Source organism: Vigna unguiculata, chromosome 9 (genome assembly GCF_004118075.2).
Source record: "Vigna unguiculata cultivar IT97K-499-35 chromosome 9, ASM411807v1, whole genome shotgun sequence".
In the NCBI taxonomy this organism is placed as follows: domain Eukaryota; kingdom Viridiplantae; phylum Streptophyta; class Magnoliopsida; order Fabales; family Fabaceae; genus Vigna; species Vigna unguiculata.
The window spans coordinates 27,379,709-27,402,094 of NC_040287.1; the positions used below are offsets into that span (position 1 = coordinate 27,379,709).

The window sequence follows — 22,386 nt, forward strand, 5'->3', positions numbered from 1 at the left end:
TTCCGAATTCACTTTCGTCCAAAAACACATCATAGCAAACATGATTTAGAGAAAACACAACCTTTGGTGAACCTGCCCTGACCCTATTGTGAGGCTCTCGTGACACGTCGCAACCCATCGTGACCATACCGTGACATTGGTGGCCTAGGCAAGGCATCTTCTTGTTCGTGGGTTAAGGAGGCATTTTTGAAAATTTCTGCAAAACTATAGGCTTTGGTTCTTTTTATAGCCTATATGCTTGAGTTATTCTGATAGTCGAGGCATAAAACTCTCTTTAGGATTTATTCTCGCGAGATCCTCCCCGACGAAGTTCATTATGTAGTTTTGCAAAAGCCTCATTTATGTACGTTGTTCTTCGGTTCGTCTTTTTCTGTTTGTTCTTCTCCATCTCCATAACTTCCGTTCTTCTCTATTTTCCTTCTTCTCCTCAAGAACGTGAACACCATCTTCTCATTCCTCTCCCTTTTTCATTTTTTGTTCTTCCATTCATGGCTCTCCACTCGTTCTTCTTCTTGGAAACTCGAATGGCGACTTTGAAGCCTCTGCGCTACTCCTCTGTTGAACGTGAAGCCTTCGCACCACTTCTATATGCCACTCAATAATCAAGGTAACATTGTATATTACGAATGCGATTTCCTTTTTTTGTTTTTGTTTCGTTTTTTAATGATTTTGACATGTTTTAGTGCTTTGGTGAAGGAGAACATTCTTACATTGAGAAGGCAAACCATTCTGCACTTGCAAACGTGAAGTATCCACCATTGTCAAACTTTTTTTTATTCAATGATGTATCAAATTGTTTCTAGGACACACATTTGATTATTTGTACTTATTTTAAATACTTTTATTTGTTGTTTATTTTTATCACATAAAATATTTTTATTTATGATTTTTTATATAATTATTTTTACTTTCTAATTCATTCTCATAAGTTTTATTTTACCACTGCGACTGTGTATAGGCATTTGATTTACTATAATATAATATAAGAATTTAATGTCATAAATCTTGTTTACGCCATCAACATAGATTAAATTTAAAAGGGTAAAAGATTTATGTCTAAATTTGAATTATTATTATTATTATTATTATTAGTTTAATATTTTTTTCTTTGTTCGATTTTGTTCAATTTAATCTTTATCTGTGTAAAAAAAAAAACATTTCATTATAATTTAAAGAAAGGAAGTAAAGAAATGTTTGGAATATTTTTGAATTTGAATATTTGTTTTCTATTTATTTTTTTTAAAATTATTTTTTAACTTTGTGAACTTTATTTCATTAATGTTTGCAAAATTAATAGATTTGGTTGTCATAAAATTTTATTTATGTTTAATTGGTGAAATATTTTGTATAATTCTTTCATTTTTATCTAATTGTTATTTGGTATTTTAATTTAAAATTTATACAATTATAATTTTTTTTAAATACTTTGCACCGAAAAAAATGAGTATCCTTTTAATATGGAATATTTAATAATAATATATTTTCTTTGCTATGAGTTTTATCTTTTCATAAAATATAATTAATTGATATTAAAATATTAAGAAAACGAGTATGAACACAGGTAAAATATACCCATTATTCGATAGAGGTTGAGGATGAAACAAAAATATTATACTTGTTGGATATGAAGATGGGATGAAATGAATTTTAACTTCGAAGATATGTATGAGATAATAAAACTGTTCTTCACTCTGCTCTATTGTCATTCCTAATTTTGATAGGTATGATTCATCTTGGACTAAAAATAAAAAAAAAAAAATGATTTTGAATCACAATTTAGTAAACTTTTAAAAGGGTTTAATTTCTAGGGATAAAATTAATAATTTTTTATCACCGTATATTTGTTATAACTTGGCTTACAGTATAAAAGGAATTATGATTTATATAAAAATCTCAAGACCTCTTTAGCAAGGAATTATAGTTGATCAATAAAGAAAAAAAAATGTTATTTACAAAACGTGATTTACTATGAGTTTGTTGTAGTTACAAACTAAACTCAAACATACCATACTTTATTGATAATTCTATTTATTACATACATACATTTTTTTTTTTTAAGTTCATCATTTCAATTATCAAATTCAAAAGTTACCTTCCATGATCTAATGATAAAGATGAAGTCTACAAGATGATGAAGCAAGTCTCTTGAAAAACGTCAAATACTTAATATTGTCTACTTATTAAAATTCGGTGCACTCGTTAATAGTCTCAAAGGAGACTAACTTGTTTTCTAGTAGCGTGCGTTGTATAAGGGACTTGTGTTTCAAATCTCACATTTTCCATAATCATGGTTAGTTTAGCTTTTTTTTTTTTTTTAATTTTTAGTTTATTCATATAATGATTTTAGTAACTTCTTTGTTCTAGATTGTTGTGACTTTGTTTTAAAAGGTAAGATTTAAGTCAAGGAACTCAACAACTATTACTGAGAAAATGATAAAATAGCATAAACGAAAGTGTGTAGTCAAACTCTCCTTAATAAGGAATTATAATTGGAATAACATATATAACAAAATAATGATAGGAAATAAAATAGAAACAATTATTTATTAACGTGATTTATGAGATTATTGTAGTTACAAATTAAATCCAACATCCTCACTCCATTGTTAATTTTATTTATTGAACATATATTATTTGTCTAAGCTGTTGACCTTTTAGGAAAACTTTTGATAAGTTAATAATAATGATAATTATGCTAGATGGTGAGGTAAGTCTCTTAAAAAAAATATAAGGAAAGTATATTTAATATTATGTATGTATTAAGATTTGGTAATAGTAATTGATAATTTAAGTAAATTGCATGAACTGGATACAGTGGTTTATGGAGTGAAAAAGTTGCAGTAGAGCATGATAACCGCCATCCCAATAGTAGTGAAGGTAGTTTCAAATGTTTGGTAGTTACGTTTCTCGCTTTGCTGTGTATCATTCATCTTTCTAAAAATTTTACTTCTCCTTAACAGAAACGCATCACATCAAGCTGTGATATTTGTTAGTGTAATGACATTATTCGCTAGATAGCAGGATTCCAGTGTACCCCAGGTTGAATAAAAGAGAAGAGAGAAAGGGGACTTTCTTAATTCAAAAGTATCTTCCTATATAAATTTCCTCCTTTCTCATATTCATTTGTGTTGCTTCCGTAAAACTTGTTCTTCCAATCATTTCCCTTTCTCCCTCTGCCACGTGTCATCTCCTTCTTCCTCTCTCTCTTTTTCCTTTCTCCTTTTCCTATATCAGTACCATCCCGCTTCAGCTTCATCGGAAACCTCCTTTCTCCTCTCTTACCAGGTTTTCGTCACCACTGCACTTCAATTTCTTCTCATTTTATACGTTTTATTTTATTTTATTTTTTTATGATGAATCGGTTAATTTTGTTCACGTGATATTGTAGCAGAGGAGAAAGAGCAAAGTAAAGTAGGGAGCGTCGCGGTGGTGGACAACGATGCCCGGTCTGGATGGGGCACCGTACACGCTGACGCGGCGCCCGTCAAGGAGTGGCGCCACGACGTTCTCCACAGAGGTTTTCGACAATGAGGTTGTTCCGTCTGCTCTCGCTTCCATTTCTCCGATTCTCCGAGTCGCCAATGAGATCGAAAGCGAACGCCCTAGGGTTGCTTATCTATGTATGTTGTCGTCAATGTTCAGCAGTATTTGACACGGTTTTGCCTGAAAGACTTGCGCAGCAATTCGTACATCCATAATTTTTTATTATCTCCTTCATAATTTATTACATCTAATGTGTATTGTTTTATTTATTAGCAAATTTGTTGTAGTGAAATCTTATAGAAAGTTGTCTGAATCGCTGAAATTGGTTTGTTGTTTGTTGTAAGGTCGGTTCTATGCTTTCGAGAAGGCGCACCGGTTGGATCAGAGCTCCAGCGGACGTGGTGTGAGGCAGTTTAAGACGCTGCTGTTGCAGCGATTGGAAAGGGTACGTAACTAACTCTTTTCCCTCGCATGTCTCCAACTATCATGTCAGAAAATATATGGCGTCATTTTTAAAACAGAATATTGAAGAAACAGTATGACTTTTTTCTGAAGCAATAATAGTAATACTTAAAAAAAATAAGAAATTATATCCTAAGGATTTTCCACAACTTATATTTTAAAGCGCATGCCTCCATTACAGTATAAATCATTACAAATAATAAATTTATCATAATAAGTACTTTATCTGTAATAAACTTAATAAAGTCTTTCTTTATTATTCTGAATTTCTCATCGTATTACAATAAAATATAACACGCTTGAATATCTATCAACCTCTCTCTCTCTCTCTCTCTCTCTCTCTCTCTCTCTCTCTATATATATATATATATATATATATATATATATATATATATATATATATATATATATATATATATATATATATACCAAACTAAATCCCAACGCTTATTTAGGTTTTTCAGCAAAGCATTTGTTTAGAAAAAAATCTCCATACAAAATTTTAGAAGGAAAAAGAAAACAAATAAATTTTCTATAAACTAAAATTATTTTATGCAAATTAAAGAATGAAAGTTTAAAAAAGTAAACAAGAAAACTTTTATAAACTAACTTATGTATACTAATTTAATTAAATTATAAATAAACATATTTCATTCTTTTTCTTATTTTTCTATCTTAAAAATCATTGATATCCCAAATATATATTTTTCACTTATCTCACACAATTTAAGAGATTAACTTATAACAAACCAAAGAGTTATAGAAACAATAGTTTTACTTTTACAAATCATATATAGTTTGTTAGAATAAAGTTATTGTTTAACAACTTTTATTGTCAGAAAAATATTGTGAAATTACTTATATAGATATAATTATTTGTCTAAAAAAATGGTTTATATATAATAACATACTTTGAGCGAGAAAAATTAATATTTTAAGTATTAATCTTGAGTTATAAGATATACTAAATTAGGTTATACACTTAATTTAAAGCCCTGCGTATTGAAGTAATTCTAATAGAATGCTTACATCTATATCTGTGATTGTAAGACTTACAAAATTAAGATAAGTAGTTTACTTGAGTAACCATATGTATGTATTGTAGATGTTCTAGGTTATTTAAACTATCAACTTATAAAATCAATTTAAGTATTATTTTTAAAGTATTTATTATGAAATATAATTGGTTTATCTCACATACTTAACTTGTTACAGTAAATTTTTATATTACTAGTATACTTAGATTAAAATTAATAGTAATAGCTAAAAAAACTTGATGTCAAATATACATGCATGTCATGCTACCAAAATTGACTTGTCTCTCTTAATTGCTTATTTCAAAGTTTAATTCTTGTATTTTAGTGATGTCCACATTATTGCAGTTACTAAAACAAGAATATATTCACGTGTATAAATAATTATTACTTATTTCTTTTTAACATAAATCTGTTATTATTATTATTATTCTTATTCTTATTCTTAGTTAGTTTCTCATTTAACGTGGAAGTTTGTGACTATTTTTTATACTTTTAAATGAGTTGGGATAAAATCAAAGTCATTATTATTTATCATTATCATTATTCTTTTATATGATAAATAAATAAATATGTTTTAAAATTAAATTAGAAGTATAGATAAATAAGAAGTAGAAAAAGAAATATGAAACTCTGGAGGTGAACTAAGCACCGCATAACTAATAATAATAATATTATTATTATTATTATTATTATTATTATTTTCTACTCGAGCTTCTCTCACATGATTTCTTGACTCTAGGACAATGCACACAGTCTTGCCCTTCGAGTTAAGAAGACAGATGCAAGGGAAATCCAGGCTTATTATCAGCAATACTATGAGCATTATGTCAGAGCTCTTGACCAAGGAGAACGAGCAGACAGGTACACTACACGCTCTTTAAGCTTTATGTCTCGTTAAGATAAGGACATCGCCTCCATACTTAACATTCCTCTGTATCTCTCCGTTTTTTATTTTCATCATTAGAGCACAGCTCGGGAAAGCTTACCAGACCGCTGGGGTGCTTTTTGAAGTTCTTTGTGCAGTTAACAAGACCGAGAAGGTCGAAGAAGTAGCTCCTGAGGTCTGTCTTGATTAATGCACAGTATATTTTCATTTTCATCTTGTGACAGAAGTAGCTTGCCGTATAAGTTTTATTGGAAGGGTGTAAATGACAGGAGTAAGTTTTATGCATTCAGATCATTGCTGCTGCTAGAGATGTCCAGGAAAAGACGGAGATATATGCACCTTTCAACATTCTTCCGTTGGACTCAGCAGGGGCTTCTCAGCCTATCATGCAGCTTGAAGAGGTATCCCTTCTGCCGCGATGATGTTTAGAGTTTGTATTTTGTTTAGCTTTACTGAATTCTGTGGTTATCTTTATGCGTTTTAGATTAAGGCAGCTGTTTCGGCATTCTGGAATACTCATGGCCTGAATTGGCCAACTTCATTTGAGCAACAAAGGCAGATAAATGGTGATTTGGATCTGCTTGATTGGCTTAGAGCAATGTTTGGGTTCCAGGTATGTTATGACTTGATTCTTCTTTTTTATAGCCCCGAATTTGTTAATCTTTTTGGTTTATTTTGGTTCAGAGGGACAATGTCAGGAACCAGAGAGAGCATTTAATTCTACTTCTTGCTAATGCTCACATAAGGCTAAACCCCAAACCTGATCCCCTTAGCAAGGTATGTAACTATATATTGCATCTTCTTGTACTTAGCCAATCATTTATAGGTTTAATAGAGATAAACCAGAAATAAAGAGAACTCCTATCAAAATTTCATTTAGTTATAGGGTAGCCAGCTTTGCTCTTGAGCCTTAGCTAAATTTCACTGTATTTTTTTATTTTCTTAAACAACTGCAGCTTGATGATCGCGCCATTGATGCAGTGATGAATAAACTGTTTAAGAATTACAGAATGTGGTGCAAATTTTTGGGACGAAGACATAGCTTACGGTAAGATATAACAATTTCTCCTTTACCAAACAATTTCCTACCTTTTCCTATCATATTCTTAATATGATAGGACTGAAAATATTAATGCTAAAGTGGCTATGGTATTCTTTCATGCAGATACCCTCAAGGTCGTCAAGAGATACAACAAAGAAAGTTACTTTATATGGGCTTGTATCTTCTCATATGGGGTGAAGCATCCAATGTTCGCTTCATGCCAGAGTGTCTTTGCTACATATTTCATAATGTGGGTACATATTTTTCAAGTGTTACAATATCTTTTGCCAGAATGTGTTTGCTGTGAACTGTAACGTTTTTATTTTATTTGTTAGTTATTTTTCTGCACGTACTAATAATAGTCAACTATAACTTTAGATGGCGTATGAACTTCATGGTTTATTGGCTGGAAATGTAAGCATTGTTACTGGTGAAAACATCAAACCTTCCTATGGTGGTGGTGATGAGGCATTCTTGCGCAAGGTTATAACTCCTATATACCGAGTAATAGAAAAGGTATGGTTTTTCTGATATTGGATCGTCAACTTATTTGAGGTACTTTTTCTTCTCGGTGATAAGTTACTATCAAGCTAATCAATACAGGAAGCCAAGAAGAGCAAACATGGAGCAGCTCCTCACTCAGCCTGGTGCAACTATGATGATCTAAATGAATATTTCTGGTTCGTTTGCCTTTTGGATTTTATTTAATATTGAAACTGACTTCCTTTCGCATCTTTCATCTTTCAGTTATTGCCTTTGTTGTTTTAACTTGGGCTGCATTTCGTTTCAGGTCACCAGATTGCTTTTCTCTGGGATGGCCAATGCGTGATGATGGTGAATTTTTTAGATCAACATTTAATATGACACAGGTATTCATTCTCTTAGGAGTCACTTGCCTGAATGCAAGATATTTATTTAGTCTAATACTTAAATGAATTTTATATCAGGGAAGAAAGGGTGTTCAAAAAACATCTGGAAGAACTGGCAAAACAAATTTTGTTGAGACCCGATCATTCTGGAACATCTTCCGCAGCTTTGATCGTCTTTGGACCTTCTATCTGCTAGTTTTGCAGGTATTTGTTTTGAACAGAAGAAGGGATTATGTCATCATGTCCTTGATTGTTGGTCTGAAAATATCATAACATTCTTATTACAGATGATGTTCATTATTGCCTGGGAAGGGATTTCATTGTTGGATATCTTTCAGAAAGAGGTCTTATATAAGCTCTCTAGCATATTCATCACAGCAGCCATTCTGCGCTTGCTTCAAAGTATGATACATTGACTCAAGTTTCTCTGTATAATTTATCATACTATTAACCAGAACCACTAGTTTCAGTAGTTTTTTTTTTTTTTTTTGCTGGTTTTTGTTTAAGCTAGTAGTTGAAGAAGTGACATCGCATTTGTTCATTTTTATTTTGATTTAGGTATCTTGGACCTGGCTTTGAACTTTCCTGGCTATCATCGTTGGAGATTCACTGATGTCCTACGAAGTTGTCTCAAAGTCGTTGTTAGCCTTTTTTGGGTTATTGCTCTTCCACTCTTCTATGTGCATTCCTTCGAGGATGCCCCTAACTTTATGAAGGATATGCTTTCCTTTCTTGATAGTATAAAGGGGATTCCACCATTTTATATGTTTGCAGTTGCAGTTTATCTGCTTCCAAATTTACTAGCAGCTGTTCTCTTTCTTTTCCCAATGCTTAGGCGTTGGATTGAAAACTCAGACTGGCACATAGTTAGATTTCTCTTATGGTGGTCACAGGTACTTTTGTCTTCGGATTTGATATTCACTTCGGATTTAACTAATTCTCTTCATTATAAATTGAAATTATTCTAGTGGTGTGATACTTGTTTCAATGCACTTAATTGTTTCAATGTACTTTATTGTTTCAATGTTGAAATTAATGCATATACCCACCTTATTATAGAAATCAGTTGGAAGCAATTTTTTTGAATCATTGACTAAATTTCTAACTTAAATTGATAATCATCATGCAGCCAAGAATATATGTGGGAAGAGGAATGCATGAGAGTCAATTTGCTCTTCTAAAGTGAGTTTTGAAGAATACTATGTTATCCAAGTTACTTAAGGTTTGTGCTCCTGTAATTTGTTCGAAATTGTTTCATCATCTATTTCTTTTAAAATTTCAGATACACTATTTTTTGGGTGATTCTTTTGGCTGCTAAATTTTCATTCAGCTTTTTTGTAGAGGTAATTATTACAACGGTTGTAGTTGTTATTTTTTTATTTATGTCTTGTGAATTTGTTGAGCCTCTTTATAACTGTTCTTTCTTCAGATCAAACCTCTGGTTCAGCCAACTAAGGACATAATGAGTATTCGGCATGTTGATTATGCTTGGCATGAATTCTTCCCTGAAGGTAGTTTTCTTCACATTTCTTATGAGTCCATAGCAACTTCCTGTTAATTTTATTGATCTAGTATTTCTGGTCTACGCAGCTCAAAATAACTATGGTGCAGTTATTGCACTATGGGCCCCTGTACTTATGGTGCGTATGCTATATTTCGTGGTTATACTCACGTATATCCATTTTTCGTTTGTTCGGGATAAATTTTTCAGTGTAAACATCTCAGGTTACATTTTAAATGCAGGTTTATTTCATGGACACTCAAATTTGGTATTCCATCTTTTCAACTATTTGCGGTGGTGTTATTGGAGCCTTCGATCGTCTAGGAGAGGTTACTGTCAATATTTCATATTTATATATCCATGGAGAAGTTGCCAATTAGCTATTTTATTGACTTTCTTTACTTTTGAAAACATGTATGCATAAAAAAAAACTTTATGAAATCTTGAAGTTTCCAGAGAGTAAATACACTTGAACTCCCTTTTCATTTTCCGGAAGAACTTGACAATGGAAAAGTCACGGAATAAAATACATATAATACTTCAAATTACAATGTTTTACCGACCAGTTAATGCTGTTATCAATTTGCTTACACAGATACGCACTCTGACCATGCTGAGATCGCGGTTCCAGTCATTACCTGGTGCATTCAACGCATACTTGGTTCCTACTGACAAGAAGCAGAAGAAGAAATTTTCTTTATCGAAGCGATTTGACGAGGTTTCTATCACATTTTTACTTTTCTGCTAACTACAGTAAACTAAATATAACTATTTATCTCCATTTATGTTTCCGTGTTTGTATAGATTTCTGCAAGCAGAACGAGTGAAGCAGCTAAATTTGCTCAGTTATGGAATGAAGTTATCTGTAGTTTCCGTGAGGAAGATATCATAAGTGATAGGAAAGGCCATGGAACAAAACTCTTTAATTACCTTTATTTGTCCTGAATCCTATCTTCTATTCTTTCTACTTATTTTGATTTGTGACTCATCACCTACTAAGGACTAAACTATGATTGTATCACTCCAGGGAGATGGATCTTTTGATGGTTCCATACTCATCAGATCCAAGCTTGAAAACAATTCAGTGGCCACCTTTTCTGCTTGCAAGCAAGGTCTGTGTAATTCAAGTTTTAATATGCTTGTGTTAGTTACCAGTTAATTTAATTGGCTCACTGTCTACATTTGCAGATTCCTATAGCACTGGACATGGCAGCTCAATTTCGAGGAAAGGACTCCGATCTTTGGAAACGCATATGTGCAGATGAATATATGAAGTGTGCTGTAATTGAATGCTATGAATCATTTAAAAACATCCTGCATGCTTTGATTGTAGGAGAAGCTGAAACGAGGTAGCTTTTAGTATCTGTCCCTATAGATGTTTGTCCATTTTCGTTTACAGTTCATACAAGAAGCATTATCAATTTAAGATTATAAATGATCCGACCATTTTTTTTTTTTTTTTGTGTAGCATTCTATCCAGCTTTCTTTTTCCAAGTTTTTTTGCATGAAGACTATAAATTTGGCTCTTACTGTTTCTAATTCACGAAAGCAATTAGTCTTGTTTGACGTGCATATACTTTTCATTTATTTATCTATTTGTATTTTAACTGTCTGTCTGGGTAATTGATTCGAGATAAATTAAGGAACATATGGTTCAGTCCATTAAAATGTATGTCATTATCAATACGCTTAATTCTTTGTGATGGAACAGGACAATCTCTGTCATCATTAAGGAAGTTGAAAACAGCATCTTTAAGAATACACTTCTGACAAATTTCCGAATGGGGTTTCTGCCTTCCCTTTGTAAGAAGTTTGTGGAGCTTGTGGAAATCTTGGTGAGTTGTATAAAGAAAACTAATCATACAAAACCTTTGTTGTCTTAAAGGGTTGCTTATAACTATCTTGCTTGTATGCTTACTTATCGTTTTCTGATTACAGAAAGATGCAGATGAATCCAAGCAAGGTGCAGTGGTGGTCTTATTGCAAGATATGTTAGAAGTTTTTACACGTGATATGGTGGTAAATGAGAACAGGTTGGTTAACTTGACTGCACTGAATTTGGAATATAATAATTCGCATGTTTCGTCCATTAATAACAATAATGTGTGTTTTTCATATTGTGTTGTTCATCAGTGAATTAGCAGAACTTTACCATAGTAGTAAGGATACTGGAAGGCAACTTTTTGCTGGTACAGATTCAAAACCAGCTGTATTATTCCCTCCTGTAGTTACAGCACAATGGGACGAACAGGTAATAATGTATTATTATTATCATTATTATATTACTATTATCGTTTACAGTTTCCGTTATTATTAACTTCTCAGATACTTCTGTGACTTCCGAATAATTTTGGATTTTCAGATTAGACGTCTTTATTTACTTTTGACGGTGAAGGAATCTGCCATTGAGGTTCCAACAAACCTTGAAGCACGCAGAAGGATTGCATTCTTTACCAATTCATTGTTCATGGATATGCCACGTGCTCCACGAGTTCGAAAAATGCTATCCTTCAGGTTAGTTGAAGACTGGATTTGGTGAAATGCTTGAGTGCAGAACCACTCAGCAGCGTGAGTATTTTAATAATTTTAAAATGAGTTGCACTTAAGAGCAATAAAAAAATAAATGTAACTCCCTAGGAAAATAATAAGTCACTATCGGTCTATTCATCTATCTAGACATTAGTTCCCTTGAAATAGAATCCATTTCCAATAAGGTCTGATGCTTTGTTTTTGTACAGAACTTGTGGCCATTATGATGTATGCAAATGTCATGTGATGTATAATAAATTGCAGGAAGATCATCCTTTCTGCTAACTTTCATATTGAATATTTAAATCCTTCCAGTGTTTAGAGAATTTGTGATCATCAGGGTTAATCTCGTAATTCTTATTACACAAATTATCTTTTCATGCTTTATTGTATATTTTACTTGTAAAGCATTTTGGGATGCATTGGTGTTGAATCGGATGTGTTCTGAAGTTGTTTTGAGCTTATAAATAACATTTTGCTTTTTGTTTGCAGTGTCTTAACTCCATACTACAGTGAAGAGACTGTCTACTCAAAGAATGATCTTGAGGTGGAAAATGAAGATGGCGTGTCAATCATATATTACCTGCAAAAGATCTACCCTGGTGTGTAACAACTATCACTATATATCTTGACTGTAATTTGCTAGTAGCAAAAGGACTGGCTAAATTGTAGTTATCTTACCAGATGAGTGGAACAACTTCATGGAACGTCTTGGTTGTAAGAAAGATAGTGAGATATGGGAGAAAGATGAACACATACTACAGCTACGTCACTGGGCCTCGTTACGAGGACAAACTCTTAGCAGGACAGGTGACAGTGACTTCTACCCTCTCCATCATCCCCACAAACAGGATTTGGTGATTAAAATTTTCCCTCTTGTACGTGTTCATTAATGCAGTTAGGGGAATGATGTACTACCGGCGGGCTATTAAGCTTCAGGCTTTTCTTGATATGGCAAATGAAAAGGGTAAATGTGATTTTCTTCTATTCTAAGCTATTTAGCTTAGTCTATTTGCTTGCTACTGTGGCAATGGCAAGCTTGTGTTCTATAATTTTTTCAAATCCAGGGGCAGGGTTTAACATAACTATCACTTATGAAGTTTATTTCATGGTGATAGACAAAAAAGTAGTTATCTACAAAGAATAGATGATTCTAAGGTTTTATGTTATCTTGTGGGCAGAGATACTTGATGGTTATAAAGCTGTTACTGTCCCGTCCAAGGAAGATAAAAGGAGCCATAGGTCCTTATATGCCAGTTTAGAGGCCGTTGCAGACATGAAATTTACATACGTCGCTACCTGTCAGAACTATGGGAATCAGAAGCGTAGTGGAGATCGCCGTGCGACAGACATTTTGAATTTGATGGTTAAGTATGTTCTCCAATTCATGAATTGAACTTAGTTCAAATGAAATTTATGTTTGCCTTTGGCTTCTGAAGTCCGCCTGATTTAAGAATATAATATCGGGTTCTTCATTTGTAGCAATCCCTCACTTCGTGTGGCTTACATTGATGAAGTTGAAGAACGAGAGGGAGGGAGAGTTCAGAAAGTTTATTACTCTGTACTAATCAAAGCTGTGGACAATCTTGACCAAGTAAATGCATAACGATTCAGGATGTAATTTAATTAATTTGTGATTAACATAGAAATGATGGTTTTATTATTTTTTCTGAAGGAAATATTTCGAATTAAACTACCGGGTCCAGCAAAGATAGGGGAAGGGAAGCCTGAAAATCAAAATCATGCCATCATTTTTACAAGAGGCGAAGCTCTTCAGACTATTGACATGAACCAGGTAAAAATTATAAACATTTTGTAAGTGAAAAACGTTTAAACTTTGACCTGTTGATTCGGTGCAATTTTCTTAGGATAATTACTTGGAAGAAGCTTTAAAAATGCGCAACCTTTTGGAAGAGTTTAATGAAGATCATGGGGTGCGGCGGCCTACAATATTAGGTGTACGTGAACACATCTTTACTGGCAGGTCAGAAGAATTTTATTCACATACAGTGAGCATTCTATCATGTTAAGTTACCATATTGCTTAATTTTATCACTTGCTACAGTGTCTCTTCCTTGGCCTGGTTTATGTCAAATCAAGAAACCAGCTTTGTCACAATTGGTCAAAGAGTTCTTGCAAGACCACTGAAGTAAGTTTCTCTCTAGTGATTTAATGACATCGTTGAGTAGTAAGTACCTGTTTAACTTCTAGAATAAATCAGTAACCTCCCGCAGAACAATTGGCTAATACATTATCTCACCTAGTTAAAGCAGTGATTTTATTTTCTGCTGACCTAAAAAAAAGAAAAAACAGTGATTTTATTTTGAAGGGAAATACATGTAATATAAATGTTTACTTAGTTAAGTATTATTCAAATGATACTTTTACGAGTTTTGCTTATTTCTTCCTTCTCCCCTCTATTTTTCTCTTGTTTGAGTGTCATAGCCCCACGTTTCAATTTTCGGAGACAATAATTAGTGAACTCTCAAATTTCACTTTGGCATCTTTTCTGCTATTGTTGCAAGACAATTATTAGAATGAATACGGAGGATAATTTTGTGGCTTATACTAGATTTCTTCAATTCTAGGGTGCGATTCCACTACGGTCACCCAGATGTTTTTGATAGAATTTTCCACATAACTCGAGGAGGATTTAGCAAGGCTTCATGTGGCATCAATTTGAGCGAGGATATTTTTGCTGGTACCATTCTTGAAACATCTTTCTTTGTACTGACATTTGATATTTCCTTTTCGGCATCATATATTGTTTTTGGTACATTGTATCATGTGCTTTTTTGGTACGCTGCATCATATGCTTTTGCCTATGCAGGATTCAACTCCATACTAAGACGCGGAAATGTCACTCATCATGAATACATCCAATGCGGAAAGGGTAGAGATGTTGGGCTCAATCAAATCTCACTTTTTGAAGCAAAAGTGGCTTGTGGTAACGGAGAACAGACACTAAGCAGAGATATCTACAGACTGGGACATCGTTTTGACTTTTTCCGAATGCTATCATGCTATTTCACAACCATTGGATTTTATATAAGTTCAATGGTAATGGCTTATGCATTTAGGATATTACAAAAACAGTACTTGGTTTTGACATTAAAATTAAACTAACACTAACTGTGTATTTAAAAACAAATCAATCCTAATATGATCAATGTATGTGGAAATTAATCTCTTATCACACGAACACTAAATCATGAAAACCTGACTGAGTATTGTTACAGTGAGAACTGACAAGTCGATATTTAAGGGAAGCTATTTAGTTTGTCTTAGCTATATATCTATTTAAATGTCTTTGTTTTTCCTTTTCTTGATTTGCAATTCTGCATATGGCAGTAAATCTTTCTTTTTTATTCGTAGATTGTGGTCCTCACATGTTATGCATTCCTATATGGTAAACTATACCTGTCTTTGAGTGGATTTGAGGCTGCAATAGTAAAGTTGGCTAAGAGAAAGGGAAATGAACCGCTAAAGGCAGCATTAGCTTCCCAGTCCCTTGTTCAAATAGGAGTCGTAATGACTTTGCCCATGTTCATGGAAATTGGACTAGAGAGAGGGTTCAGAACTGCTATAGGGGATCTCATAATAATGCAGTTGCAGCTAGCACCTGTTTTCTTCACTTTCTCCCTAGGGACAAAGCTGCACTATTTTGGGCGCACTCTTCTGCATGGAGGGGCAAAGTATAGAGCAACTGGCCGTGGTTTTGTTGTTCGCCATGAGAAATTTGCTGAAAATTACAGGATGTACTCTAGAAGTCACTTTGTTAAAGGGATTGAGCTCGCAATTTTGCTTATATGTTATTGGATTTATGGATCAGCCGCACCAGATTCAACAGCATATGGCCTTCTGTCGTGGTCAATGTGGTTTTTGGTCTGCTCATTCTTGTTTTCACCTTTCCTTTTCAATCCATCAGGGTTTGAATGGCAGAAGATAGTTGAGGACTGGGATGATTGGCAGAAGTGGATAAGTATTCGAGGTGGTATTGGTGTTCCTTCAAACAAGAGTTGGGAATCATGGTGGAATGAAGAACAGGAACATCTGCAGAACACTGGGTGTCTGGGGCGGATATGTGAGATTATTCTTGACCTGCGTTTCTTTGTCTATCAATATGGAATTGTGTATCATCTCAATGTAGCCAGAGGGAACAAGAGCATCTTGGTAATTGTGCTTGCTAATTTGATTTCATTTTATGTTTTCATGTCTGGAACCGCACAACAGGGTTTAACTTATTTAGCACCAATGTCTATATTACTAACTCCGGTAATTGAGGGTGAGTGAAGTGTTGTTAACTCGGATGAGACAAAGTAATATTGGGTAACCAACTACCAAAAGCTAGCGAATATCCTTGAGAACCAACGTCTCAGCTACAAATTGACTAATATTCAAGTATTTGGTAGTCACCTCTAAAACTAGCTTTTAAAAGTGAGAATTCAGTACTTAAATACACCACTTAACGTTCTATTCTATGTAGAACTTCAAACTAATCATAATACTCAGATTCTTATCACAATCCCTTTAATATAGGAGAATTTAGCCCTCTTCTAAATACCATGATGACATTACAGATCACTATCTCCTCTCCCCTCTGCCAAGACTATAGAATAAAAATAATAATAGAAATGACTATATATATATATATATATAATGTAAAGAGAGAGAGAGAGAGAGAGAGAAGTTTTCTGACTTAATTTTTCTCTTCAGGTTTATGCTTTGTCCTGGATAGTGATGGTAGCTGTCATGATTATCCTTAAGGTTGGTATAATGTGATAAAAAAAGTTCTTTCTGCAAGAACTTTAAAATGATGTTTTTAATTTGTGACAATTGAACTGCAGATTGTGTCCATGGGTAGAAAGCAGTTCAGCGCAGACTTCCAGTTGATGTTTCGTCTTGTCAAATTGTTTCTGTTCATGGGAGCCGTTGTTGTTCTAAGTTTAATGTTTACTCTGCTAAGCCTCACAGTTGGAGACATATTTGCGAGCCTCCTAGCCTTTTTGCCAACAGGATGGGCACTTATTCAGGTTCGTGCTTAGAGGTCTTAAATATTAAATATTATATTACAAGTGATGTATAAAAAGTGTAAAAAAAAAAAAAAAGAGTGTAAAATGGGTTGTTTCTGATTGTGCAGATAGCACAAGCATGCAGACCATTGGTGAAGGGAATTGGAATGTGGGGGTCAGTGAAAGCTTTAGCAAGAGGGTACGAATACTTGATGGGAGTGCTTATTTTTGCTCCGGTGGCCATATTGGCATGGTTCCCATTTGTTTCAGAATTCCAAACTAGGCTGCTGTTTAACCAAGCTTTCAGTCGAGGGCTTCAGATCCAGCGCATTCTGGCCGGCGGCAAGAAGGATAAGAAGAACTGAATCAAACCCTTTAGCTCTTTGTTACAGTCGGAGGCACACTAGGATGAATTTCAAGGCTATTTTTTTTTATGGACTGTGTCTATCAAATTCCTAAATCTGGCTCTGCATCTTTGTTAGTGGAAGAATTCTCCGACTTCGTCATAAAATATTTGTATACACTCACAAAGACCAAAACTCACATTAGTGAAGAGCTAGCGGAACAAACTCCAATAAAAAAAGTGACTGGTGCAAACTTAGTGCGACTTGCTTGATATTTGACTCGTTAATTGATCCTCAACATTTAATTATCTATGGATGATGAACAAAAAAAAAATAGAAAAGAAGAGGACGAAAACTCAAAAACAAAATTCAGAGAAAAAAAGAAGATGAAGAGACTATTTTTAAATTCTAAAACTTAATATAAATAATTTACGTGTGTATTAGTTTAAAGCACACTAGGCCATTTAAATGCTCTAAAAGCTAAAGCAAATATGAGTTTAATGTGGACGCAAATTAAATTCATAAGTCTAACTATAAAAATTCAAGTTAATACAAACAAAATCTAATCAGCATGGTTTCTTTTACGAAGTTTTAATAAATCTGTATCACCTTCAAAAAAATCATAAAAAACAGTAAAGAATTCCAATCCAACAAACCATACGCCAATTTTAAATCCCTATAAACGTAGAATCCAACATAACTCAAATTAACCAAAAATAATATCTAAAAAACAATTATGGTCAGAACAATTAGCAAAATACGTCTTATCAAATTTACTTACACTTTAATTTTTTTCCCTTCCAAACAAAAGCAAAAGATTAAGAAAATGAAATATGAACACTTAAAAATTCAAATAAGAAATGAAAACTAGAAATCAAATTTCTCAAATGGATCCTAAAAGGAGAATGTGGTGAGAAAAAGGAAAAATAAGTCATATATCCAAAGTATTAAAGAATCAAGACAATAAAAACTCTATTTCAAAATATAAATGTAAACAAGAATTACAATTGAATTAAATCATGAATTTCAAACATGTACCACTCTTCTATGAAGTGTTTAAAATGTTTACACTCAAAGGCACAAAATGAAAAGTAAGCATTACTCTAGGCTTGACAAGTCTTTTTTTTTACTCTACTTGAAATACATACAACTAAAGATTCAAAGGACTTTTCATAAGCTTGTAATGTTATCGAGGTAAAGGAGACTAAAAGAAGGAGCACAAAACTATAAACCAAAGAAGGAAGAAGACCAAAGGGAAATGAGTTAAAATAAGTAGAAAGCTATCTATCATGAAGCTAAAATCCAACATTCATTTTTTTTTCCTTTCATCCATTTTTCATTGTTTTTTCATCTCAAACCACATACGTTTCAATTTTTCTCATTTTCTTGTGTTTTTTGTCTTTTTTAATCTACTTCCAATAAACTCACAATGCATCAAAACCTCAATTCATCAAATGAAAAAAAACTCAATGTATTTAGATAAAGTATTTTAATAATTCTAAGAAATTGAAATGTATTGCATTTGAAATTCTTACGATTGAATTCTCATCAATTTCTAAATTACTTGTTTTGAATAGAGTAATTGGAATACCTTATACTTGAGTTTCTTATTTGGATAAAATAATTGAATTTTTCTTATTAGATAAAATTTCATTTTAACAATATTTATTTTAATATATACAATTTTGAAATTAAATTTAAAAAATATAATAGTCAACTTAAAATATTTAAATTCAGTCAAATTTTGATGGAACTAACTAGACCGACTTCGGCCAAATTTTGGCTGGCGTAAACTCAGTCCAATTTGACCAATTTAGGTAAGGGTGGACTTGGCCGAATTCGGCCAAGGTCGATTTGGCCAAATTTGGTTGAATTTTAGTCATGCCAACTTTGCCACATTCGGCCAATTTTACTTAGGGACGACTCGGTGGAATTCGGACAGGTCAACTTAGTCGAATTTCGTCTAGGTCTATTTAGCTGAATTTCAATCGCGATCGATTTGGCCAAATTTCGACTAGGGTTGACTTAGCTAAATTTTGGAAAATTTCGACTAGGGTGAATTCGGTCAATTTTTTGTCAAGGCCAACTTGGTCACATTGGGCAAAATTTCTGTCGATGTTGACTTAACCAAATTTTTCTGAATTTTGGTTAGGGTCAACTTGGCCAAATTTGGCCGAATTCAGACGAAGTCGTCTCGGCCAAATTTATCTCAGTGTTAACTAGGTCATATTTTGCCAAAATTTCGATCAAGGTCGATTTGATCGAATTCAACCAGGGTTGACTCCACCTAATTCGGCCATAGAGGACGACAAAAGCATTAAGAAAAGGGTTAGTAGATAAGGCTTGAAGGTACAATTAGAATCAATGTAACGTAGATCAAGTTGATTATGTAGTTGAAAATTAAAGAAACTCTAAATAATATCCATATGCATGTGAACAAGTAGTATAAAAAAGAATAAAGTCAAGTTCGAGAATACTTACAAACATGAGTGAATCACATAAGAAAGAAAAAAAATACTCAAATCTTACTAATGTATATTTTTACCAAAAATGATACACGAACTAATTATCATGGAAAACTTAATATGCTAAAATGTAAGAAATAGATCTATCATGCTTGAAACTTCTAAGAATGATGAAACTAAGATTGCTTACAAAAGTTTTAAAAATATAGGAATCTAGTGAAAAATATGCTAAAACAATGAAAATCCTAATTGGTAATAACGATGCACTCCCTTGCACTTGAATCAAACATTATCATCAATATGAGAATGTACTACAAAGAGAAAACTAAGCCAACAAAACAACCCTAATCAAATAAAAACAAAAATAAAATAAAAAATAAAAGAAGGTAGAATAAAACTAAAAAAAAGTTAGCCATTATCAACTTGGTCGACCTCCATCAAAGATCTTTGCATCAACACCTAGGCCTCACCTATAAGTATGCTCTCTAGAACAACTTCAACAGGTGGCGATTAATCTTGAAAAATTTACCAATATCCTCGTCTTTTATCTCAACTACACCATGAAAAAAAAACACACTAATAAAAAAAGTTTGATCCCATCTAAGAGAAAGCTTACCAACAACGAGCTTTAAGTTAGAGTTAAAAAATAACATGTTCTAACTCACAAGGAACTCTTTCCTCAAGATCTTATTATCATGGAATTTTCTCACTTTTTCTTTATAGATCTTAGAGTTCTCATAGTTCATCACGAAAATCTCATTAAGCTTATGTAATTAAAGCTTCCTCTTTGTACTAGTTTGATCAAGTGCCAAGTTACAACTCTTCATTATCCAATAAGCATGACACCCAAACTCCAATAAAAGGTGGCATGTTTTACCAAAACTACAAGAAATGGGGACATGCTTAATGGTGTCTGGTAAGCTGTTTTTTGAGATCGGTCATCTAGCATCTTGCTCCAATCTTTCCTATTAGGGTGAGCCAATTTTTGATACATCTTCCTAATTTCTCTATTAAGAACATCAACTTGTCCATTAGTTTGGGTTGTAGCCTAATAATTTTGGAGCATATATTTTATAGTCTTGTTACAAGAATGACTCTCCTGATCACTTATATAAACAACACATAAACAACACCATACACAAAAAAATCTCACAAAAAATAATGTGTTATTGGGACATCTCATGTCTATCGGTAATAGTCCTTCACGCTCTGAGAATGGTGGTTATATGATACGTATCTCTGAGAATGGTCGGTTAATAGAATCCACCCTCCAATACTCTCTTTGTTGTCTTCTATGGACCAAAGTGACCTCATACATGTGTGGAATGGCAAAAATAAAGAATAGTCTAAAACTCATTGTCAAGAATACAATCACTATAAAATCGCCATAGATGTGGATAATCCCAAACATAACATGTTGCATCACTCGTACATATGACTCATAGATGAATAAGGAGTTACAACAGATGCAACAAATAATGAACAATATTTGTAAACCAAGGTGCAAAGTGTAAAAAGTACAAAAATAATAAATGACCATTAGGTAAATAATCTCTTATAGGAAATGAATCTATGGTCCCCTTTATCCTGCTCAAATGATTTAGCACCTGAATTTTTACACCACTCCTATCTCTGGTAACTATCTCAAACTCTTGAAGGAGAAGCATCCTTATGATTAAGCTGGGTTTAACTTCAGGCTTTTTCAACAAGAATTTCAATGTTTCATGGTAAAAATAGAGTAGTGTTGAGCCAAAAAAAATAAAAATAAAAAGGAAATTGATCTATTGTAAACACAATAGCTAAAGCTCATTCTCAATGGTGGTATAAATAGCCTAGGTTGTGTAATATGTGCAAGAGGCATAAGCTATAACATGAGGGATTTTACCAACTCTTTGTAATAAAACAACACTAAGTGCATAGTTAGAGACACGCATGAAATGAAAAGGAAGTTCGCAATAAGGTTGCATGATAGGAGAATTGTAAGTCTCTTGTTTAACTCCTCACATGCCTCTCTACATGATTGGTTAAAACGAAAACATCTTTTTGAAGAAGGTTGGACAATGGTAGGGCGATCTTACTAAAATCTCATATAAATCTCTTATAAAATCCTGCATGACCTAAAAAAGAACACACTTCCCGCAAAAGCACGAGTTAAGAAAGAGAAGTAACCATATCAAGTTTAACTTTATCAACCTTAATGCCTCTCTAAAAAATAGCTGTCTTAAGACCATACCTTTAGTCACCATAAAATGACATTTTTTCAAAATTTAGCGCGTTATTGTCAATACTGTCTATAACTCCCTAAACATAAAATGAAGAACCATAAATAGTAAAATTATCCATAAGGGGTTGTGTTGAATTGGCTTGTGAAAACTAGTGTTCAATTAAAATAGTTTTCAAAAACTATTGTGTTGATTCTGATTGACCAAGAAACTTAGACTACTATCACTCATTTAACTGATTTAAAACAATTGATCAACAAATTAAAAATGTTTTCATTTATTTTTCACACATCAACCATGTTTTAGATTTTAGTAACTTTATGTCACAGATTAATCAAGATAATGTCAACTAACCAAAATTAATATTTGATCACTTGATTATAATAGATTTTCTAACAAAGATTTAAGTTTATTTTTATTGGTTCACTCACAAGGAGTTACATCTAGTTAGCCAAAACAACCTGAGTTTGGCTTTATGCTATCAAAGAATTACAAGATCCTTACAAACAACTTCTTGAAAAGAAAATATAACTA

The 22,386-nt window shown here is 33.0% G+C and overlaps 1 protein-coding gene and 1 non-coding gene across 2 annotated transcripts; both read left to right on the forward strand.

Annotated features, from left to right (window-relative positions):
• Positions 1-3,439: 3,439 nt before the first annotated feature.
• LOC114162730 (callose synthase 5-like) lies at positions 3,440-17,417 on the forward strand. Its single transcript, XM_028046693.1, has 42 exons — positions 3,440-3,620; positions 3,828-3,928; positions 5,722-5,843; positions 5,947-6,043; positions 6,159-6,269; positions 6,353-6,481; positions 6,553-6,645; positions 6,825-6,916; positions 7,034-7,160; positions 7,289-7,426; positions 7,514-7,590; positions 7,701-7,779; positions 7,858-7,983; positions 8,067-8,181; positions 8,338-8,672; positions 8,909-8,961; positions 9,062-9,122; positions 9,209-9,290; positions 9,370-9,419; positions 9,523-9,609; positions 9,876-9,998; positions 10,085-10,176; positions 10,305-10,392; positions 10,469-10,629; positions 10,992-11,115; positions 11,219-11,313; positions 11,414-11,531; positions 11,643-11,794; positions 12,302-12,411; positions 12,494-12,619; positions 12,708-12,776; positions 12,991-13,180; positions 13,292-13,403; positions 13,485-13,604; positions 13,678-13,793; positions 13,875-13,958; positions 14,398-14,510; positions 14,640-14,869; positions 15,185-15,982; positions 16,526-16,576; positions 16,657-16,842; positions 16,950-17,417. Exons 1-42 carry the CDS (start codon positions 3,440-3,442, stop codon positions 17,184-17,186), a joined length of 5,751 nt encoding a protein of 1,916 aa, XP_027902494.1. The 3' UTR covers positions 17,187-17,417.
• Positions 12,705-12,783, forward strand: LOC114164926. Its single transcript, XR_003599661.1, has one exon. It is a non-coding gene; the product is annotated as a small nucleolar RNA J33 (small nucleolar RNA).
• Positions 17,418-22,386: the final 4,969 nt, after the last annotated feature.